This window comes from Strix uralensis, chromosome 10 (genome assembly GCF_047716275.1).
Source record: "Strix uralensis isolate ZFMK-TIS-50842 chromosome 10, bStrUra1, whole genome shotgun sequence".
Taxonomy (NCBI): Eukaryota; Metazoa; Chordata; class Aves; order Strigiformes; family Strigidae; genus Strix; species Strix uralensis.
The window spans coordinates 23,962,116-23,985,920 of record NC_133981.1 but is presented as its reverse complement, the minus strand read 5'-3'; the positions used below and the strand labels follow the sequence as shown (position 1 = coordinate 23,985,920).

The following is a 23,805-nucleotide window of genomic DNA, read 5'->3' as shown; positions in this document are numbered from 1 at the left end:
CTATACTTTCACTGCACTTTTTAATGTCTAGTCTTACTCTAGACCTCACTGCCAGTTGCTCTAGATATGATTTGGTTCACAAGTAAGTTAATTTGCTGAAAGACTAAATATGACATGGCTTTATTGTATTAGCTTAAAACAATATTTTTACTCAATGAATCCTTCTTAAAAAGCAAGAAACATATCTCTAACATAATTCCTGAAGTTTGAGGATCTTTGTCTTATAGCTACAATTGCCTCTGAAAGTAATATAAATCATAAATCCTCATCTGCCATAAGATGAAAGGGGTGGGTTTGCATCTGTCCATTGGCCTCCCCAGCACACAGAAATGTTGTGACCACTTTTAAGCCCTGCCGTGTTTTTCTCTGGAGTGAAAAATTCACTCTTGTTTTGCCAATAGTTGTGTCGTCTTTGACCTATCATAAAGGTATGTGTGCAGGCACTTGTAGGAGACAGTTATTTCCTGACCCAGATGATCTGATATCAGACAAAATTAGGAAATATTATGGCCTTGGTGGGATAGGAATCAGTGTCTGTTGTCTCACTAATTATATCTGCCTCACATGTAGACTGGAGTCCGAGTTATTTCTGATGAAGCAGTAAAGGGTCCCTGGCCTCAGGCATTTTGGTATTGGCAGTGTATTGGCTGTGAGGCAGGATTTAGTTCCCATGGGAACCTTGTTGGTGACTGAGAATGCACTGGGAGTGTGATGGTCACTGTATTTCACACTGTAGGTCCTTCAGGACAGCTTTGGCATCAAGTGATTTAGAGTTCTGGTGACTGAACGCAGGGCTGTGCAGTTCCTGACCCCTCATGAGTGGGCATGTGGGGTCCCGGATTGCCCTGGCAGATGCATTTGGAAAGTCAGCTGTCTTTAGATGCTGGAAACCCAGGGAGGTATACACCACTAATTCGGGTAACAGAGGCACCGAGCTGAGAAAACCCACTGCGCGAGGGTGACCCGTGTTTCTGAGCACGCCAGCTACACCACAACCTCTCTCTCTGTTTGCTCAGACCCGAGCACCCACAGCACCTGTCCCACCACCTGGAGGGCGCTCCTCCGACGTGGCTGTGGGGCACCAGTGGCAGCACTCGTAAGCAAATGCCACTCCAGCGCCCAGTCACACCAGCCAGCACTTTCTGCTGGTTTCACTGGAAACCAGGACCGTTGGCTCAGCCAGCCCCCAGCCAGGGCACCGCTGCCAGGCACTCTGCCCACTGCAGGACCACAGTGCTGGTACCAGCCTACGCGGCTCCTGGGCTGCAGGGTTCTCCAGAGCTACAGCTTGCCACCCTCACAGGACGCACCCTATGCATTCTCTGCAAAACTAAAGGTGAAGAAAAAACATGTTAAGTTCCTAATGGCAGTGCCCAAAGGTACTGTATCTGAAGATAACATCAGCAGAGAGAGCCAGCGCAAGTTCTCTTCACACAAACTATTTCCCAGAGGCTAATGGCAATGGGGAGAGAGAGAGAGAAAAACAAGTACTGACAGTTTACTGTAGGAGCTCAAAGAAAAAGTGGACAAAGCTAAAAGAACTCCAGCTCTTTGTTCGCATTTAATCCAGTTCAGAGCATTCACTGGTGCATACAGATTTACTTTCCATGGCTGACGGAGCTGGATCTGGTCATTTGGTAAGAAACAGGATCTAGGATTTAAGTTTTGTGCCCTTCAGGCTCTTACATTTTAGGAAAAGTCAGTCTATAACATGTATAAGAAGTTCTAACTGAATGTAAAAAGTGTGAGCTGCTGGCTAATACCTTCAATGAAACAAAACCTGATCTTGAAAGGTGAAGAACACTTTCTGTTTTTAACACAGACCAAGTTTTTAAGGGGTAGAGCACTTCTTCTGGCTCACAGAAACCAAGGGAAAGACTGAGTCTTCCTGTCCCAACCCAAAGAATTCCCTATTTTATTTTCTTCCTTCTCTTTTCAACTCTCATCTTGAATTTATAAAGGCACTGGTTTATCAGAGGCGACTAGAGTAATGTAATGGTGTTAAAATACCACTGTCCACATATTTTAATGCAAAACAAATAGTCCAAGCACATGGTATCACAGTATAATAAAACTATCAAATCACCATTGCAGGCTTTTGCATTTGCTGAGGATGGTTCAAGTTACGTGCAGCCTATTTTCTAAAGACTATAGAGTCAATTCGTCTCTGACTGAATTTGCAAAGCACAGAATTGAAAGACAGCACCAGCAAGGAGGATATATATACAAGAACAGAACCAACAAAAGGGTTTGTGGGTGAAAGGTAGAGAGGCTGTGTTAGAAAAGGCAGAACTGGAAGGGAAAGGTCAGTTATAGAGTACAGTAGACCCAAAGTAGGCAGATGTGTTGGAGCGATTTAGCATAGTGTATCGGAAACTCACCCCCAACAAGTGCACAGAGAAAAGGGAGGGTTAGGAAGTGCCACCTACAAAAAAGCCCCCCAGAAACAATAAGTGTGGCACAGTGTTAAAAGATAAAATTCTTTCTCATTCCTCTGCCCCCTCCTGTCCCCCTCCAAGCATTTTTGCTCATCTAAGAGGGACCCCTAGCACTTGTGCTCAACTATTATTGTTCAGACTTCTCATGTTCAGACAAACCCAGACCTTTTTATCCTAAGTGTTCATGCCCAGCCTTAGCTGAGACCAGAAAAGCCGAAGCTCGTTCTGGTTGGCATCGTGTCACCCAGAGCAGGAGACCAACACGTGACACGAGGCCATCCAGTTGCTGAACTGCTCCAGCCGCTTGCTCAGCTCTTTCCAGTGGAACTACTCATTCTCTCAGAGATTGCTGGCTGTAAATGGGATGTTAATGAAATAAACCAAAAGGCAATTTAGGCTATTTAACTACACTTGAGGAAAAAAGCCCTACCTAGATAGATGACACATGATGTACTTTGTATTAATGTTTCAAGTCAATTTGGCCGGTCCTGATGGCAGGCAACTGAGAAATATTTTGTTGCAAGTTTGAACATCCTACCAGGGTATAAGGCCAGCCACTTGAACAAAAGCAGTGATTGAATTAGGGCTGAGAAATGTATCCCTGGCTAGTTTCAAAATAAAAAAAAAGAGAGCTTTTAAAAAGGTACAAATAAGGCTAAAAGAATTTATGTTATTTTTCCGGTTTCTGTGCTATAACTCCTCTTCTGTCTCCTCATCTATCTTCTAAGTGTACTACCTTATGAATGAGTGAGCAATAAAAGAAGTATGCAGTGGCTGAGAGAGAAACTCAAGATAACAAGATAATGCAAAACGTAAGCCAAAGCTTGAGCAGAACTGCAAGTTAAGATGTAGATCTGAACATAAAAGTTTCTCACATCTGAGTTTTAAGGCAGTCATTAGATAGTTTGCATGAAAAACTAATTTAAAAACAGTAGCACAAAATGTGGCCTAATATATGCTAAGTTCACATCTGCCAAAATCTTGGACCTATACTTTCTAGGGGTTTTAAGCCTGTCTTCAGACCACACATGCTGACACTTCACTCATAGACTGAAATAAAAATAAAACTATTTTAATGCCTCTGAAATCCCTATTTTCATTGAAAAGGGGCAGAGGAAGAACAATGAGTAAAGAAGCAGCTATAAACTATCCTAAGTTTAGGCAATAGCAATTACTGTGCCTAGGTGACATGGGAACAGCCTCAAGACCAAAAGGCATGAGAATAATAAGCTACTATGTGCAGTCTTGAAATTACTTGTTTTAAGGCAGCCAAGAACAGGACGGGGCTATGCTCACCAGTGTTAGTGCACTAATGATCTGCTGGTTGCACAACTTAAGATGTGCTCTTTCTCCTTGCCACTCCTGTTTATGCTGAGATTTTAGACTTGAAGTCCCAGCACCCCTGTCTAGCTTTTGAGCTGGACTTGGCTCCTTCAGTGCTGGCTGCCATTTTCAGCAGCAGCCAGTGATGGTGTCTGCTTGGTAAATTTTCCAAACGTCCAAAACTGAAGGGGGGTGGGTTATAACAAAGGGTTAATAAAATTCTGTATCACTGACCTCCTTCCAGCCTTCTAAACTGCCCAGGTTTGGAGCCACATGGATCAGCTGGGGTTTCTCAGAGGAAAAATTATGTGGCCACTCCCTGAACCCAGATAATCCCTCTGGCTGGGCTTTCCACTGCTGGTATCTGCCAGGTTAAGGCAGAATGTAATAATCAAAATTATTATGGTCTCTTTCAAGCAAAGGCCAGTGGGAAATTAATTGCTGTAATTAGCTATGTTTTCTAGCATTAACACAGTGTAGCTGCTAAGTGAGGTCAGTTATAGGGCTTGGGACAGACTGCAAGGACTAAGCTGGTCTCCGGTTTTATTTGGCAAAGACTGGGTTGGTAAACGAACAGCAGGAGGGAGAAGAGACAAGATTAAAGTTTCAAGGGATGTAAAGTTTGAAGGGAAGATGAAGCTTGTAATCTTCAAAAGGAAAGTAGTGATAACTCAGGCATAAGCATGAGAGACCCCTACAAAGAAGAGAACATGAGACAGGGTGGAGCAAGCCATGATATGGAGGTGTTTGAGACACTCTTACCGTATTAAGGAGGTAGAATTTTTTTAACAAGAATTGATGACAAAATATGAAACCAATTCCTCATCTTTGCTCTTACCCTTTATGCTCTAAGACAGACCTAGTTTTCTTGCAAAGTAGCTGGGGCATTTTGTATGCTCCATTATCCGTGTGAGAGGAGGCAAAATACTTCAAACCCTCTAGAAAGTGCAAAGAACTTGACTATGGTGTATTAAAATACTTAGATTTCCAAATCGAAGCATTAACTTTCAACATTTAGAACAGACGATGCCTATATGAAAATGATCATCTGCTCTACACCGTTGATTAATGTGAGACTAAGAGAAGAGTTTACCTGCTTCATATCTTGCACAAACTTCCATCATTTTCAGGTGCAAGAACTGAAATGCAGTTTATTTTTTAACCTCTGTTTACAAAAATCAAGTTCTAGTACCTATTGTTGAACTTTCAAAACATTCTGCATGGGGCATTTCATGTAAAGGTGTGATTTTCTGCCAGTTCCTAATTTCACTGCTATATGCCAAAAATTGCAATAACAGACAAATCAGCGGCGCTGTGCAATCGTATTGCAAATGAAAATGAAGAAAAGCTGTGGTTAAGGAGGGTTCCATTTTACCTTTGGCCCATGGGCTGTGAAATTAGGCAAAGTTATCTTCCCTGCTTGACTCGAGGTACAAATGGGGAATCAGCTTTGCAGGCAGACCTCAGTTGACACAGATGAGCATTTGCTACGCAGGACAACAGTGTCACCAGGCAAGCAAACCCCACTGCTTTGGTGGGAACGCGGCCTGTGTCTGGTGGCAACTCATGCTGGAGAGCAAAGCCATCTGTGACTGTCATGCAGCATGCATCAAGTAACCCTGTTTTTCTGAAGAGACTGTAGCTTGTCTTAATGCATCATTCTTTGTTCTTCTAAATACAGATTCTGGAAGAAAACATGAAGTTAGAGTGCAAGTGCCATGGGGTCTCGGGATCCTGTACCACTAAAACATGCTGGACAACTCTGCCTAAATTCCGGGAGCTGGGTTACATCCTTAAGGACAAATATAATGAAGCCGTTCAAGTTGAACCAGTGAGAGCAAGTCGTAACAAGCGTCCAACCTTCCTCAAAATAAAGAAGCCACTTTCCTATCGCAAACCCATGGATACAGATTTAGTGTACATAGAAAAATCTCCCAATTATTGTGAAGAAGACCCTGTCACCGGCAGCGTGGGAACGCAGGGCAGGATGTGCAACAAGACAGCCCAGCAGTCCAATGGCTGCGATCTGATGTGCTGTGGTCGAGGTTACAATACACACCAGTACTCAAGAGTGTGGCAGTGCAACTGCAAATTTCATTGGTGCTGCTATGTTAAATGCAACACATGCAGTGAAAGAACAGAAGTATATACCTGTAAGTGAGTACATGGCTGGGCAGGCTGACATGTCCTTGGCCATGAATACGTTTGCACATGCACTCAACGTACCTACACAAGACTGTAGGAAAGACTTGCTCTCCCAGAAGAAATGCTGATGAATGGAGCCCTCTCTTTTCTTCTCATATTTCATTGCTGTGTGGAAACACATTTCAGACTCTTATGAAAGTCAGCCAAGAAACAAAATCAAACAAACCCCACCCCAAGCCACATGACACACAAAACAGGGAGAAAAAGATAATCTCAGTTAATCTGCACCTCTAAAGCAAGAAGCATTGACTGCTTTGTGAAGAGACACCAGTCAGAGAAAAATCTCCGAGTGTGGCAACTAACTCTTGGTTTGGAAAAAAGATGGTCAAAAACTTCAGAGTATAAGGAGCAGGGAGGGGTAGGGGAGAAATCCTCAAAAAAGGGCTTTGAACAGGATGGGATGGACAGTGCCCATTGTGAATTGCCCATGTGAGTGTGTGGATGGCACAAATTTAAGCTTCTACACTTGTGAAAAGCTTCTGCTGGTCTTGCCCATCTTTCCACTTCATACCATTTGCTACAGCGAGTAGAACTGTTGAAGTTTTCTGTAGACACTGCTTTATCTGCCTTTTTCGTGTGTGTGCGTGCTGCAGATTTTAGCACAGGGATTTGGGACACTTGGGCATAATAATAGCAATATTTAACAATTTATTCAGATAAAACTAATATTAATTTATTTAATTAAAAAGAACTCTACCAACATTTTTGGAACTATTCTGCAATTAAAGTAGATAGCTGGCTTTCTTTGTGGAATAATTTTGTAGAAACAGCAAGGAAAAACTGGAGCTGTATATATTATTCTTAACTAGGATATTTCTATTAGTTGGACTTGCAGGATATGTTCTACAGTACTAGATGTTTAAGTACAAAAGCTGGCATCTTTATATATATGTACATACACAAACACACACTGTTTTGGGGTTTTTTTTGTTTGTTTGTTGTTGTTTTTTTTTTTTTTTCTCCTGTTTGCTGCTAGTTGTCTGGAACAAAAGTCAAGTGGTAGGGGTTACAAATCTTTACCAGTTTTTTTTTTTTTTTCTTCAATTAATGAAAGAAGCATTAATAAAATCCTGTTTGGAATATGTCTAAAAATAAGAAAATCCAGACAAACTTCCATCTTTTGGAAAAATCAACCATAGGATAAGAGAGTATATTTTGTAAGAGACTATTTTTATATAAATATTTTATTTATACTATGTCTGCTTGTTCAACCTGTACTTTTTCTCAAAACAGGCATACAATTTGTAATTCTTAGGCTATTTAACAGAGAAAGGGTAATTAGTTTGTGGACACAACAGCAGCAAGCTGGATACATTCAGCTGCAGTTCGTTGATGTGTCAGAAAGCAGAATGAACTTTCTCTCCGGATGTGTGTACAAACTGGGTCTTTTCCTGCAGCTCAATTTGCAGAATATGCAAAACAAGAACAGGGTATGTAGCATCAATTTTGTCACATAGCTTGAATTCATGATTGGTATTAACTGGATGCTCATTTATCCCATTCAAGAAAAAAAAAATCCGAATTAGTTTCCCACATGCATCAGTCATTAAACTGTGGCGTTATGACTAGCAAATGTGCTGTGTGTGCTGTCAGTTAAACCTCTATATTGTGTTACTGTCAAATTTGATTTTAATCAGTGGAAGGCTGTAGACTATGACTGTAAAAACTAGCATGACACACATCGTCTGATTCTCATAGATAGGATACAAAGCTTACTTTTTGTCCAACTCTTTTTGGCATTTACATTATTCTCTCCCCCCAGAAGGCCAGAGCTAAAAACCCCAGAAAAACATCTAGGTAAATTTAAAGACTACTCACTTGTTTTTCAGAGCCCAGCTAAGCCATTTTGCATTCCTTTTATGATATTTCCCTTTTATCACTGCTAATTTCTTCAGATATTTGAGTGGTAGATATTTCTCTGGTTTTAGAATCATTCTGTTCCTCCTGATTGACTCATTTGTGACCAAAAGAAAATAATTATCTAATTTTAATGTTTTTCACTGGGTAAGAAACATGGCCCAGGGCTACCAATGATATTGCATGTTCTGTCTAGGACAGACCAGATTCTTCCCTACTTCCAGCCTACAGGATCTCATGCCTTTAATGAGGCTAAGAGGGGCATCAGTAAAGGAGACAAACCACCATCCAGCATGCAGTGCATTTCACTGACTCACGTTGATAACAGCAAGTGTTGCAAGGAGTAGATAATACAGATATAGCTTGTGTCCATTGATCTTTCTGGGGCAAAACTCCCAACTCAGACTGTGAAAACAGAGAAAGTTTTCTGAGAAAGTAAATAGAAGTATCACTAAAGGTGTTGCCAAGTTTCACTATAACAACCTGACCTTTTAGAACTTGTCTGAATGTGGCATGGGTTTTTTTAATTCACTTCTTGTATATAGGCTATTTATGTAAGAACAGAAGCCCATGCAGTACCTGATCCTAGCAATGTGTAATTAGGGTTAAATATACAGTTTCTTTGCAGACCTGCCACTTAACACAAAATAATGAATTTTATGCAATTCAGACACCAGCACGGGATATCAAAATAAATTTTTAAACATAATTTTATTGTTTTATATTGACTTGTCAATATAAATGCATTTTTTTGGGGTAACTGAGTCACTGCTTTTAGTTCTTCTAAATTCCACACATCAAGAACTGATGATATAAAATGCAATAAAGTACACAGAGTATGGATGTTAATTACAACACTGTACTATGGTTAAATATTTCAGATCTAACATTTAATATTGGAATCTCCTCCCCCCCCGCCCCTGTTTGTGTTGTTTTTTTTACTTAGCGGATACCATATCATAGTCAGAAGTGTGTTCACTGATTAGAGTTATTTTACAAATTATTACTTTTGCAGCATGTTTTTACCATAGAAAAGTAATTTGTAAAACTCCTGCTTCCTGTATATTTCAGTATGCAGTGATGTGCAATGTACAGCTAGCAGATTAATTATTGAAGGACAAATATCTTTAAACAGTTTTATTCACAATAATAAAGAACTGGATGCATAACGAAATTAATTTGGTACACATTTTCCCTATATTTTACAGCATTGCTGATGATCAGTGCATTAATTAGAGAAAATGTCAATTTGATAACTGAAGTGACAGTTTGGGAACTATGAATTAAAGAGCAAGGAAAACCAAACACTGCATTCAGCTAGAAGTATTTGGAAATTTGGCTGTGTCATCTTAGATAGGAGAAATCTGGCCCATCAGAATCTGCCATGAGTCTGGAGTTAATTGGTCATTCACTAAATGGGCTTAAATGGCATGAAGAATAAACAGGAGAAGGAGAAAGATTTACGATTTTGTAGATATTCCTCTCCCCAACAACAGTTTGTTCTTTGTCCTCAGGGATAGAAGAGCTCTGTTTTTACTTGGTGAAGAACCACACAATGGGAGTGAAATGCACACAACTGCAGAACAATACAGCTCTCAAAAGAAAATACATCTTTTCACCTCTGCTAACCAAGGGAAGCACTGGATTGCTGTCCACATTAATAACCTAGCTGAGGCTTTTAAAGAAAACACACATTGAAGAAGCAGGAAGAGTAAGAGGAGTAGGAAGCGTAAGAGAACTAGCGTAATTGCAAGTTGGGAAGCTATTATTTATGAAATCTCACTTCCTCATTTGATAGTGGAACCCTGATTCATGGAAATGAAGCATTTCTGCCTTGGGATTCCTAAGCAAATTTTAAGGATTTTACCTCTCAGTCTTTTTAATAGGTCAACTAACCTGAATACAATTAGCTTGAATATTTGAAGTACCTACATAAAACATGAATCACTCAATGATTAAGTTTTCTTTGCAATGTATGAACAAACCTAATGGAGAAATGTCTTTCAACAGTGATAATTAAACTGAAAACATCCTTAAAGCATACTCTTAAGTGGCTCATTTTGTAAAGTTATTGTGAGGGTACATAGTTACTTAGAAAAGGAAAATAATGGACTTGTACCATATAGCACAAGGCTCTTAATGAACTACCCTGTGGATTACAAAACTGTTTTTAACTGTCCACACTTAAAAATCGATTTGTTGAACACAGAAACATTGCAGACTGCAGTCAGGGGGCACATATTCAAATTAAGATGCAGCGTAAGTACTTCTGACATTTTAAAATTCATCATTATGATAGATATCAGGAAATATGCACTGTGAATGTCCAAAATAAGTGTATTAACTAATAGAGCCCCCTGCCCCCAACTTGTCACCCCAAGAAGTCGACTGAACAAGCAGCTCTCCAACTGTTGTATATATCATACCAGATCCACAGTTGATTTTGTGATTGCTGATACAAACAATTCACTAGTAGTACATCAGAAACCCAACACTACCAATACAGAAAACCCTGTACACTTTTTCTTGGGAACACCACATTATGCATAACTTTCTGTTACTGCAGTGCTTCACTTTCCCACTTTCACCAGCATGCCTGCCTGCAGCATGTATGTGCTTGTTATTTTATTGTCTCCAAGCACTTCGATTTTTAGCTGTCTATAGAGTGTTTATAAGCTCTCTGATCCATTCCTGGTCACTGATGGCTTGTGTTTCTTGATTTTTGGTCTGTATGTGGAGCTATGATACAATAGAGGAGGAGGACACTCAGCAAGAAAAAAAGTTCATCCTCTCACAGCGTACCTTTAATTTTTCAGACAATACAAGAAATATAGAATTACTCTAGTCATCTAGTACACCGTGTCCTCCTAACTCACCTTTTAAATATTATTGAGAAAGCTGCACTGATGTTTTTTTTAAAACAAAGTTAAAGGGAGTGGACCAGAAGAGGTGTTCTCTAGTTGGCTAAACTTGCATAAGAAATTGTAGCAAAAAGCTGTAAAGAGACAGTGCTGAGCTTTGTTCTTCATCAGGCAGACTCATAAATTTAAATGGGACTTCACATGAACTGCACCATAGATAGTGCTTAGTATGATTGGTTAATCACATTTACTCATTGTTCTCAACCATTTTCCAGTTACTAATTTTTCTTATTGTCTTAATGTTTTTGCGCTTGCTTCACTCACATGATGTCAGCAAACACTGCTTTAACTATTAATATTTTACAAATTAGTTTAGCAGATTCCCTCCTGGGTCCTTTATGCCATTTCTCCTGTTATCCTGAAATTCTTTTATTATTTACACAATAAGAGGCCATAAATGCCATAACACTCCTAGCATTTCCGTGACAAAAAAAACCCCAAATTAATTTTTTTGGCCCATAGAGCTTACAAAATTAATGAAATCAAAATCCATTAGACAGGTTTCTGGTATTGTCCCAGGGGTTACATTTTACTATCGTATACTTTGACTCAGCTGTGGAGGATAGAGATTCTCCAAGTGATGGCAACAGTATCTTGAAGAAAATTAACTTCTACCAAACTCCACCAGATTGTTTCTTAGTATGGTCAGAGAAAAGCAGTTCTTCAGGCAAGAGCTAGTCTAACTAGGAGACAGATAAAGAAACTTGAAAAATAAAGAAACTGGTGACCTATTATGGATAGGGTGCAGCCCAGAAATGCTTTGGAAAAGAGAAGAAAAACCACGTAAGGAGGAAACCCCCTGAAAAACTCAGTGCATGGAAGGCACACTACTGTCTACCAGGGAACACAGAAAGAGCTTAGCTAAATGGACAGATTTTAGCCAAAGCTAAGCCTGCCTAGTTGTTACACAGCTCAGTGCAATTTCATTTGGCTCAAGCCAAATCCAAACATCTATTCCATTGAATCAGCAAGAAACCTGTTTTGTGAGTTGTTTCTCGTGCTTAATTTCTTTCCTAGTAACTTTGCTTTTGCATGTGGGTCCACAGAAATATGCGCTATGGCCATCACATCTGTCCACATATAGCTTATTTTTGAAATTATTTAAATTTGATCTGAACTATTTTAAACCACAGAGGATATTAAATACCTGGCACCTTGAGAAAGTTGTTAACAGAGAAGGACAGAGAAGATACAGTACAGGTAGTAGTGTTAGATGATAATGCTATCACACAGGACTGGAAGATATATAATTTATCACAAAATTTTTTTTTTCATATATTTAAAAAAATATCAGGATAATTCCTTTTGGCCTTCTATAATGCTGTGGTGTCAAGCTGTACAAATGTTCTGCACTGAGCCTGGCCTCAGTCGGCTACTATTATCCCCATAAACAGACAGGAAATCAGGAGACACAAAGCACAAGAGGGTTGGCCAGTGGGCACAAAGGAAGTCTGTGAAAGAATTAGGACTACGGCCCAGATTTCTCAGCTTTCGCCATCCTGTTTTAAGGAACTCAAGCAATGACTGATTTACCTTCTTTTATAAAATACATATCCAGATTTTAGTGCTTTGGAAATGTATTCACTGCATGTAGTACGTTCACTGCATGTTCTGTGTAGCTGAAGTGAGGAGACTCCTTCTTCTCAACCTCATTAAATGCTAAGCACACAGTAATTAATATAGCCTCCACATTAAGTATGAGTCATGCACCAGGGAAATTGTAGAAACCTGGTCTCATGTTTTGTCTTCTTAAGTCAAATGATTAACGAAGATGTGAGGCAAAGGAGGTAGCAGAGAGTAGGCTTTTTAAGTCAGAAGATGTGGACAGCGGTTCTGCAGAGGGAGAAAATAGACTCTGGCAATTGAAACTCAGTGCAAAGTCTGAGGGCCTCTGTAAAGCAAGGGCAAGCTGCTGTGGTGCTTCATCACTGAAAGCATATAAAAAAGCTAGCAAAAATTCTAACGGAAAGTGTTTAATAGGACAGTGCTAAACCACATTGTATTTTCTGCCACTAAAAGAGTGGGAGGTGACTCATTCGGGTCAATGAGTTGTACCAACTAAGTACAAATTGTGAGAGTTAGAAAAGAAGCTAAAAAAGATAATAAATGGATTAAAGCCTTTCTGAGAAGTTAGAAAGGCAACTTATCTGCTTCTGTCTCTCCTTTTGTACTCAGCTTGGGTACCAGTCAGAATATTTTGATGCTTGCCCATCTTTAGTTGCAAGCCAAATGAGCTGAATTCAGATTAAATAGTAAAGAAAAAAAACTTCCCAGAATATATATTGTGTTTATTTAGGCCAGACCAGCTTGGATGAAAGTGCAAAATCAATCAGAGCCTAAAAGGAAGCTGGCAAACTGTCAGTACCTCAGCACATCCTAGCTGCGCTTCCTCCATGAGAAAGACAACAGTGAGGGGCTGACAAATTCTCAGCGTTTATAACATAACATTGGTTTATATAATAACAAGATGAGATAAGGTGATACACAGACCTTAATTAATGACTACACACCAAAGTTGTCATTTTGATGACTTGTTTGGGCAGGAGTGGTAGTGGCCGGGTGATAGATTATTCTCCCTTTATCCTGCCACAATGACATCTGCTTTATTCACAGATCAGCCACCAGTTGCTACAACAACGCCAGTGTGCTTTAGAAAATGTTGTTGAGCTGCTGAGAGAATCTTGGCTACCCATTAGCAAAATGTTAACTATGCAAAACCAAATAGCATTTGGTTTTGTTGTAGGAAAGAAGTCAATGCTCCCCAATAAGTAAGAATGTCAAAAAGAATTTACATTCAAAAAGTAGAGAAGGGGTTTAACCCATGATATCACCATGATTCAGAATTCCCCCTGGAATTCATTAGTGAGACATTAGGCCTGAAGAATAGAGAAAATAAATAACGAGTTTTAAAAAGAAAGAACAAATACACTTTCCTCTGAGCAGCTTGTTGTCTGCAGCATTTTAACATGTCCGTTGCCCCTTCACTTTTCCTGTTCATTGTCTTAGATTTTTACACAGTAATCCTTTGCTAATAGGGTTTTATTTATTTTTATTTATTTCTTTTCTTCCCACTTAGCATTTTGAGGAGACACTAGGTGCTGTAAAACCATGCTAGGAAACTGATCTGGCTGCCAATAAAGTCCCTTGCTCCCACTTCAGTAGAAGGTGAGAGAACCTCACACTCCAACATACTCCTTAGAAAGCCAATTATAGGAAAGCATTTGCAGGCGTTAGTAGGAGGAATAGCTTTGTCCTCCAGCCAAAGAACGCAGCATTGCGTTTGAGAGCCAAACAGGGCATGCCATGCCTGAGGGAACGGGAGCAACGCTGGGAGCAGGTCAGCGTCCCCCTGAGGAGTTAACTGTGGATGGCATAGTGAAGACATATGGTCAAAAGCACTGAAATCTCCAGCTGCTGGAGTAGCTACTTTGTGGAAGAGGCGTGCGAGCTGCAATGTTTAGAGTGAAATTCCTCCAATTTCTAGGAAAGTGCTGCTTGTCATCTCCCAAGTGATTCATGTCGGGCTGCCTGCCACTGACGGTGGTGTTAATATATGTTGGATGGCATCTAACACAGAGAGAGGTTTCCCCTGCTCCCGATCCCTGCTTTCCTTTGAAATAGAATGGGTCTATCTATCTCGGTCATAATTTTTCATCTACCTCAAAGTTAAGTGAATATAATTCTTAATTTGTTTTCCAAATGACTCAAACAATTTTCTTCCTTTTGTCTCCCCAGCAAGATCAGATCGATTTTACAATGTGTTGTACTTCAAATTTAACTTCATTAAATGTTTATAACATTAAGAGACTAATGACATAAGCCCTGTCTGTGGTATTTATAGGTTTTATGAAGAGACTGAAGACCTGAAAGGACTGAACTTCAGGTTAATCCTTTGAGAACTAATTTCAACACCTATTCTCATCTGTAAAATACAAAATACTACTACTGTTTCAGGGTTATCATGTTAATTTAACTGTAAGTTCATCAACCACATTTACCATTGAAGTTTGAAATCTAAAACTAGCCCACAATAGATCATAGGTGTATCGTTTTTCTGTCACAGTAAATAGGTCCCAAATGTTTATCTAATGATCTAGTTACATAATCAAGCTCAAGGAATTTTAAGCTACCGATTACTGGAAGAATATATGTGGAAAATCATCAGTAGCCATTTTTGCTACATTCTAAACAGTCGTTATAGTGCCCTCCCCAAAGTGGTTTACTGGGTTGTATGTGCCCCCAGTTTGAATATTTTTAATAAGCATTTTCATGTTATGATTGCAAACCCGTATTTTTAAATGAAGAATGCACCTATATTTTGCTGCTCACCACCATCCTGTCCAAGTATCATATGTCTTTCCTCCTTGGTCCTGAGCTTTCTGTTTCTTCCAGAGTTTCTTTCTAGAGCTGCTGATCTTCAGTCTGTGGGAATCAAAGGGAGATCATGAATACTAGTGCTAATGCTGAATCAGCACTAGTTGAATTATATTCCAATGCAGTGTTAATGTTCAAGGGAGTGGAACTAGGAAGTGGTTTTGGGGTTTTTTTGGTTGGGGTATTTTTTGGCCTTTTTTTTTTAAGTTCCTAGTATAATCAGAGCTTAATCATAGTATAATCAGAAGTGCCAGTGGAAAACCATGTTCAGAAACCAATGGCTGCAGGAAGCCATACCTGATGTGCACATCTGCGCCCGCTTCTCTGAGTCCTGCCTGTCCCAATCACCCAGGGAAGCCACTTCTGAAGAAGAGAGGAGACATACCTCTAGTTATAAGGACTCAATAGAGTTAAGTATAAAACAGAGAAATGGGTGTTTAACAGGCGGCTAATGAATTACTTGAAGCTGTTTAACAAGTATCATACCTTCCCAACTTTGCCCAGGAATACCAGCAGACATTCTAGTGTAACTGAGCAGTAGATTAAATTCAGACTTCAGTTGGTCTCATACGTATCTGGAAGGAGCATATGGAACTCCGTGCTGTTCTTTTAGAGTTAATGCAGTTCAAGACTAAGTTCAGCAGCTCAGCACACCTACCCTACACACCGGCGATTCACTTGGGGTTTCATCTTTACAGAGGCTAAAGTTCACTCTCAACTCTAAAGAGAGAGTACAGCACAAAAGGTAATTTTTAAAAGGACTCTGTATATGACAAGTACAGCAAGCAAAGAGAAAAGCAGTATTCGCCAGCATCGTTGTCATGACTACAAATTGAAATCTCTATCTTCCACATGTACGGTATGTAAGCTGGGAAAAGTCCAAAGAGCATCCTTAAAAAGCCACTAACATCTGATCGCAGCCCAGAGCCTGGAGTGAGAAGCGGAGGCGGTCGCGCCGGCTCAGCCCTGGAGCCGATCTGCTTGGTGAAGCAGCGCCGGCGGGTGCCACACTTGCTCGGCCACCCCCAGCCCACGCCAACAGCCATTCTCTCAGCTCTCCCCCATCTGTATGTGCGGTATTGGCAAATACAGTTTTTTTCACAGCTCTCCAGTTAAAAACCAGCACATATCCCTACTGCCCTATGGACTGCCAATTTAAGGTAATTATATACTAGGAACTTTATTTCCTGAAAATGTATATTGCCTTACCAAGAGGTATGGATAACATCTTCATCTGCCAGAAACAGGATTAGTTTTGACAGAGTTATGTTTACAAACATAAAATTTATCACTTTTTTTTTTTTAAATAGCACCTGTGTACACCTGGAACAAGACAGTAGCTAATGATTTATGTTGGACAGTAACAACGGCTGTTTTTGCTGGAACTATGCCATAACTTAGTGTCTGTTACTCTGCCCTACTGGGTCAAGACAACACATCAGTCAAGTAAATCACTTAAGTAAATTATTGAGAACTTAAATTGACTTTTTCTACATAATATGTAATTACTTCCTTGAACCAACATTCCCTTACATCACTGATCTAAAAAGCTTCTATTTATTTTTTAACTGAATATTGATTGAATTTAAATTACAGCCAGCATGGACTATTTATCTGAAGTTTACATTCTAGGGAACAAACTTTCCAGCAACTTTGTCAGCCTTTGCTTGCAGTTCCTTGCCATCCACACACCCACATCACTCAGCACATCGAGCCTCAGAGCTGCAAATTTGCCCATCACATTCACTACACAAAAATGAGCCTGATGCATCTGCTGAAACCTACAGTGCCAAGACACTTGATGTGAAATTGCTGGGAGGCCTGGAGATGCTGAAGGTAGTGCAGCAGTACAGGGGAAGATGAAAGACAAGTTTGCAGCATCAAGTTCTCACCAAGATATGAAGCAATGAGGATTTTTGCTATAGCTGATTAAGGCCCAGAACTGAGGATTACAAGTGTAAAATCTCCATGGGGACTACAGAGATTCAGAGTCCCACAAGGCTGTATCTGCTACTGCCTACTCCTATACTCCTATCAAAGGTCTAGAAGAAGAAACACATATGCAGAGATTCCTCACATCATTACGGAAAGACAGCAAGGGAGATTCTGGCAGATCACATCCTGCTTCTGAGCTCTTGCCCTTACTTCAAACACAGGGTGTACGTACATGGCATTGCAGTAGTGTCAGAGCTCAGCAGTCCTGAGTCAGAGAACCCCGACCAGGTCAGCTGCTCTGCACAGGCTTTTGACCCATGATCTATAGTGTGAAGGCAATTCAGTTAATAGGATGTGGGCCTGTGTCACTGGAATCTTCTCAGATGTTAGGAAAAAAAACCTCTGAGAGCAAATATCCTTTCAGTCAGATAGTTGTTGTGTCCTGTCCTCAATCATCTTCCCCAAAACTACCCTTCAAAAACCCATTAAAAAAAAAATCACATCTGTATTTTTACTGCTTTTAGGAGATCATCAAATGGAAACAAACGCCAACCGTTTCCAAGTGTCTGCATGCAAGTTTGGTGGAGGTGAGGAGAGGCAGGAAGGAGACTCTGGATGTGAAGAAGGAAGTTTTCAAGTTGGAGGAGTCTCACAATAAAACCTCTCACACAGACAGAGATCATGTACCCTGTGCTGCTTTGGGCATAAATAAAAAGCCCCTTAAATTTAAGTTTGAAACTGTGGTCAAGTGACCCTGGGCTGCAAAGTATGTCTGGCTTTAAGAAAAGGCCAAGGACGTGGTTGCTGATCTTAGCAATGGCTAGCAGGAGATCAAATTTGTCAATGTGCAACATTTAATATTCCTTAGTCAGAATTGTTTCCGGTTAAAATTGGCAGAAGTGGCGAATATAATTCTCTTAGTATTTTATTAGTGAGATGGGAAGTTAATGGGAAAGGGCAGCTAAAAGTACTTCTGCTAAGGCTAGAAAATACATTAAAGTCAGCGCTGTCATGGATTACACCCAAGGTCACAGGATTCAGTCACAAGAATTGATTAGTGATATTTACAACTCAACAAATTGCTTTAAGCAAGTGTGACATCATGCCCCACGCTATTTACCAGAGGAACTACAGACAGTGAGGCTATAAAATAGCTCATCAGTCCATGAGTTGGTTACTGTAGTTGGTGTGATCTTCAGCTAGAATAAATATAATTCCACTCTCCCAATCTAATATTCTGTACAAAGCTGCAACTGTGTGAACCTAGGAAAGGGAGAAGGGTGTTGCTAGTTGAGCTTACACATTCCTGAGCACTCTGCTGACAAACATTTATAACAATCCCTTTTATTCAAATGTGAGATTAGAGAAAGCTGTTTTCTATTTAATGCATTTAATTGTATTTTAATTAAGAATAATTTCCAAGAGCAAGGTCCTACTTGTATCATTGCAACAGCATGAAGTGAACCCTCTCAGCACATCAGCAGACAGAGTAGCATGCTATGGCCAAGTCAGCTCATGCCTGTATCCTGAGAAGTTCTCATTAGCAAACAGTTACGGACACTTGGACTGAATCTGCTTAGTTTTACACCGGGTTAGTTGAACATGTCAGTGCAGACAGACACCCAGACACCGGGGGAACCTAAAGCAGGAGTCATTTCATAGGCTGCCTAAGGTCTGTAAAGACAAGCAGCTGGAGGAAAAATTCCCCACCTGCCCTGATGAGGATATGTGATGGCACAGTTCTTCCATGCATGCCCCAGAAGAAGTCTGGAGATAGGAGCACTCCCAAACCCTGCAGACAACAGAGATGGAGCTGGCTTTGGCTCAAGGCACCAGCCTGGCCTGGTGGCTGAGGGAACCATTCCTGTCGTGCTGATGTGTACTCCATCTCACACTCTCCGTCTTGCTGTGGCGTCGTGCAGTTCCTCTGCAGCTGTGGGCTGTGCCCCCAAGCACCCCACTGAGCTACCCATGGGGGACGTGCCTCCTCAAGCCCTCACCTTCCTCAGCAGTGCACAGGTTTTCACTACAAAGAGGGCAGTTTTTTCAATTGCCAAAGGAGGCAAATCCCCTTTTGTGTAATTTCATGTGCTTCAAGGTGCTTGTGGACTTCGACCAACTGGTTTGTACAACCAGACTTTTTCTCCTCTCTGTTGGAATCAGTCATTTTCTAATGCATTACATTGCACAGTAAATTGAATGTGGGCTTGTTGGGGTTTTCTTGCTAACCTTTATGAATCCTCTTGAGTGATCTGTGGATGGGATCAGCAAACAAATTTTGTTCTAGCTCTCCAAATCCTGACACATGAATTGATTTCAGCAGGACACATTAAGTGAATGATGGATCTCTGCCAAAAGGGCATGTAGGATTTTGCAAGGGGGAGGGGAAGAAGGAGACTTTGCTTTCTCCCTTTTTTCTCCTTCTTAGCCAGTCTTGTTAAGAAAGGGCGAAAGCACTTAAATTCATTGCTCTCAAAGTAAATTGGTTTTCTTTTCTATCCTCTCAGAAGTCCTTATTCTTCCGGGATTATCCTGTTGTTGCTTTCCTCATCCTCAAAGCAAAAAGACATGAGATGTCTTCTCACCCCCAGAGCCACATCTGCCCTGCGAGCGGCCGTGGTGCTGCTCCACCTAGGTCGGTGCTTCATGTGGGTTCAGTTTCCCCCTGGCCGCCTTGGCTTTGCCATCTCTGCCGTTTGCTTTCTAAGGCTCAGCTGACAGTTTGTAAAGCATGTTAAGGCTGGCAACAAGAGCGGAGCTGTTGTAATAAATGACAGTAAGATCACAAGCTTGAGGGAGCTTGTTCCTCTCTGTTCACAGCTCTCTTGAGAAGTTTTCAGAGGCTGTAGTTATCACCCTGTTCTGTATGCCGAGCCAGAGCTTTTGATGCTAATTTGTTGGCACTGCTAACTCCCACTGCAAATGATAGATCCCATGACCTTCTTCAGTTACAGATAACACAAACTACAGTTATATTTAAGTGGCATATTGGTTAACCTCAGTGGCTTGCAATACTTTCCTTTGACTCAATTTCTATCATTAATAAAGGGTTATGTTACAAAGGCACCTTGGAGTTTCTTGCAGGGAAATCTAGCCAACATGCTCTTTCTTGTGAGCAGTTTTCCGAGCTTCTGTTTTAGCCAGGCCATGCATTACAAATGCTGTGAAACACCAGCAGCCATGAAGACATTAACACTGCATTAGGACAGGTATTCTGGCAAAATGCTTTCAAAATTAGATGCACTCTGTAGTAACTATTATTGCTGCTATAACTTTCAAGTTGTCTGAAAGGATTTGTGGACAGTATCACCACATAAAATCTGGTCTGGTTCACTGCATTCAGTGGGAGTATTGGATAAATAAAGACCACTAACAAGAGAATGGGACTGGGGGCATGATTTTTGAGTTCAAGAGCATGAGGCACAGCTACCTCACTAAGAAAATCCATGAAACCCAGCTCCTCTTGTATTTTGGGGGAGTTGAGTAGTGTTGCGTTTGGTAGTCAGAATCCAATTTTCTCACACACATATACACACATTTCAACATTCAGTGCCCGACACCAACAAACGTTTGCCACAATCCTTGAAAACTCATTGCTATCAATCATTAGCATGAACGCGCTAGGTGCTCCAAGCTGCATTAGTGGAGTGTGCAGTAGCTCCCTGCAATAACACCTTAGGTACCTACAGCATGGAGCAGTAACAAGCAACCATGTCTCAGGAAGCGCATTACACATGCATTATTTCTCTGTTGGTTCTGGGGAAGAATGAATGCCTGGTGGTGACAAAACCTCCCTGAGACTTGTCACAAGGTGATGACAGTCAACATTTCAGCTCCCGGGGAAAGCTGCAGGCCAAACTGCCTGAGAGTCTAGAAGCAGCGATAGAGACAACAAGGAGATAAAACTCCTGTCCTTTCTGGAAAGACTTGGACAAGGTCCTTTGGTAGCTCTTCCACTCTTAAAGCCCAAACACCTCTATTGAGGAATATAATTTTCTTTCTTATTGAATAAAACCTGATCTTTTTATATTAATCTAATCAAATAATAAGAAAGCAATGAGGGTGCAGAGTTCGAGTTACTAGAAATAAAGCCATGTCCCATTAGTGTATTTTAATAATCTGCAGAACCAAATATACCACACTTTCTTCTGGATACTGAACACACAGATGAAACCAAAACTTGCAGTAAAAGCCACTGTAAAAGCCTAGGACACACCATTCTTCAGCACTACTCCAAAAGCCTATTTCCTATTATCCCAGGTGTATATACAATACATTGTTTTCACAAGAAAACCAAATAATTTCTCAATCTCCTCTCCTTTCCAGCAACAGGGTAGTGACTTTCTTTCGCTAATGGAGCAAGGCAGCTACCATAGGTGGTATATACTGCTTCTTCTTCAGCCCTAGATGTGAAACTGGATGAAGGGGTTAATCCATGTGAGTTCTTGCTGTCATCGACATGTCAACTTTTTATACAGATATTTGCTCAAAAATGGCATTCTCAAGAGCAAAACTAGTAGTGTCTACACAGTCTATTTCTGACCAGAGCTTTATACTGCATGGGCTTTTAGTCACCTTTGGAGGATGGTGAGTTTCAGCCAAAAGCAAAAGTCAAAATAGACTCTATATACACATTTTTTCTGCTTCTCAGAAGGACATTCAATACCATAACAAAATATTCAGAAACTCTTAAATTTTACTTCATATGGATATGTTATACTATAGTTACTTTTATGTATAACTATCTAAAAATCTACGCAGGGTTTCAGTGGACAATGAAAATTCTGTCTTACTACTAGTGGTGGTGTGCAGGCGTAGTAAATTTAGCCCTGTATCTTGTATACCCTTTAGCTTGTACGTTAAGAATGGTATCACCTTCATCACGGAAACCTTATTCCACGTCAGAGTTGAATCCATGGCTCTAAATCTTAGGAAGTTATTGTTCTTAACATATAGCACAGCAGGACCTGCAGTATATAGTGATAAAGTTTACATCAAATGGATGCACAGCTGTCAGGTTACAAGAGTGTTTCAGGATACATCAATCTGTGTAAGTACATAGCATACAGGCAATGACAGAAGTTCCAAAATGGAAAAGTATGGAAAAACTAGTGGGTTCCAAAATTTAACAACTTTTTTTTGGTTTTTTTAGACAAGGTTGTTCTTTTACAGTTAGTCAATGTTGCACATAATCTAGAGCTGCCCTTCACTCTGGTGTGCTGTTACCAAAGGGAAAGAAGGTGCAGACAGCTTCTCACTCCTTCTCAAGATAAATGAGTTCTAGATCATTTACCTTGTTTAAAGACACACAGAAGAATCTAACAAGCAAAAAAGCTACTGAAAGGAAGCTTCTCCCTCTGAAAAATGAACAAAATAAATTGGTACCAATCCATGCAGATAGATTTCATTTACAACTGTGATTCTTATCCATTCCCTTCTATTCTCCATCCCAGTACCTCCATCTTTCATGCACCAGTTCCTCTCCCCTTACTCTTACTTCTTTATTCTCATTAGTACCATCTCCCCATTCACTGCTTGATTATACAGAACTAGGTAAATTCAATCCAGTAAGGCCAATTTGTTCCTTGTTTCCAATACATCGCATCCGAGTCAGTTATGTGCCAAAATTGTCTTAGACCTTCTAAAAGCTGATGTAGTTACATAAACAAAAAATCATTATTGAATTGGCTACAGATCTGCTCATTCATCTAATTCCTCAATAGTTTGTTCAGGAGTGTTAATTATTAGAAGCTGATCATTAACTGGCTTGCTTTTGTTACCAGGATTTGCCTTTCGTTTGCCAGGGACAAGACAGCTGAAATTCTGTTCTGTTGTCTGACTTGCATCTTGTCAAAGGTTATGAACTGGATTTATACAGTATGAAATGATGAATGGGGATTGAGTCATTTCATATATTAGCATTTCATACTTGCTTAAATGATACAATTAATTAAAATAATTTCTAAAGCACATGTAATTGTTCCTATACATCTCAAGTAAAGAAATACCACAACTTCACTATGTCATAGTAAGTCTGAGCATCCAAATATCTTTTAATCATTTCAGTGAGATTTATGATCATGCAGATGATACATCTCCTTATTACTAAAATAAGGCACTAGCATATGATGGAGATGCCAGCACCTGACATATCTTGAACAACATTTAAACCCACATAGCAATGCACCTACACTGCAGCATGTGCACTCTTAAACAAGTGGTCCTCCTGGAAAAGATATTTTTCTCCCTTTTGTACTTCCTGGAAATATTTATCACCAACTCACTATAGTTAAGGAAAGCATTCTGCTTTTAAACATGCTAGGTCAGATTGTGTTGCCAGTAAGCAGGGTACTCGGATGCAGTAAGACCCAGAAGAAGTCAAGTCTATCTTTAGTCCTATACTACAGTACACGAGAAGTGCAGAATTGTGGCTGTTTATTAATACAGGAGCCATCCACTGGGGATGAGTTATATAACTCACTTTCTCTTTTCTCCCAGTTGCTAAAGGTGACAAGCAGGACACAGCAACCAGTAAGACAGAGAGGTCTTAAAAACTGACAATTAATAGAAAATCAGAGGGTCTTCCCAAATGCTCAGTGCCAAGTGTCACTTCATTTCTAGACAGCAGCAAAAGGAGAGAAAAAGAGAGAGATCTGTTAGCTTCCATGACCTGCATATAGTGCAAGACTCATTTGACAGCACACCACTCAGTGATGTGGTGTAGGTAATGTCACTAACCTTCGTATTTTATG

At 40.3% G+C, this 23,805-nt stretch overlaps 2 protein-coding genes across 2 annotated transcripts in view; both read left to right on the top strand.

Annotated features, from left to right (window-relative positions):
• The window catches only part of WNT7A (Wnt family member 7A), a 39,355-nt gene extending 29,489 nt beyond the window's left edge, over positions 1-9,866 (top strand). Inside the window, exon 4 of the mRNA XM_074879016.1 lies at positions 5,443-9,866. Within this exon, the coding sequence (XP_074735117.1) occupies positions 5,443-5,922 (480 nt within the window). The 3' untranslated portion in view covers positions 5,923-9,866. The remainder of the gene's footprint in view (positions 1-5,442) is intronic.
• Positions 1-23,805, top strand: part of LOC141947550 (uncharacterized) — a 491,575-nt gene that overhangs the window by 153,058 nt on the left and 314,712 nt on the right. The window lies entirely within an intron of this gene.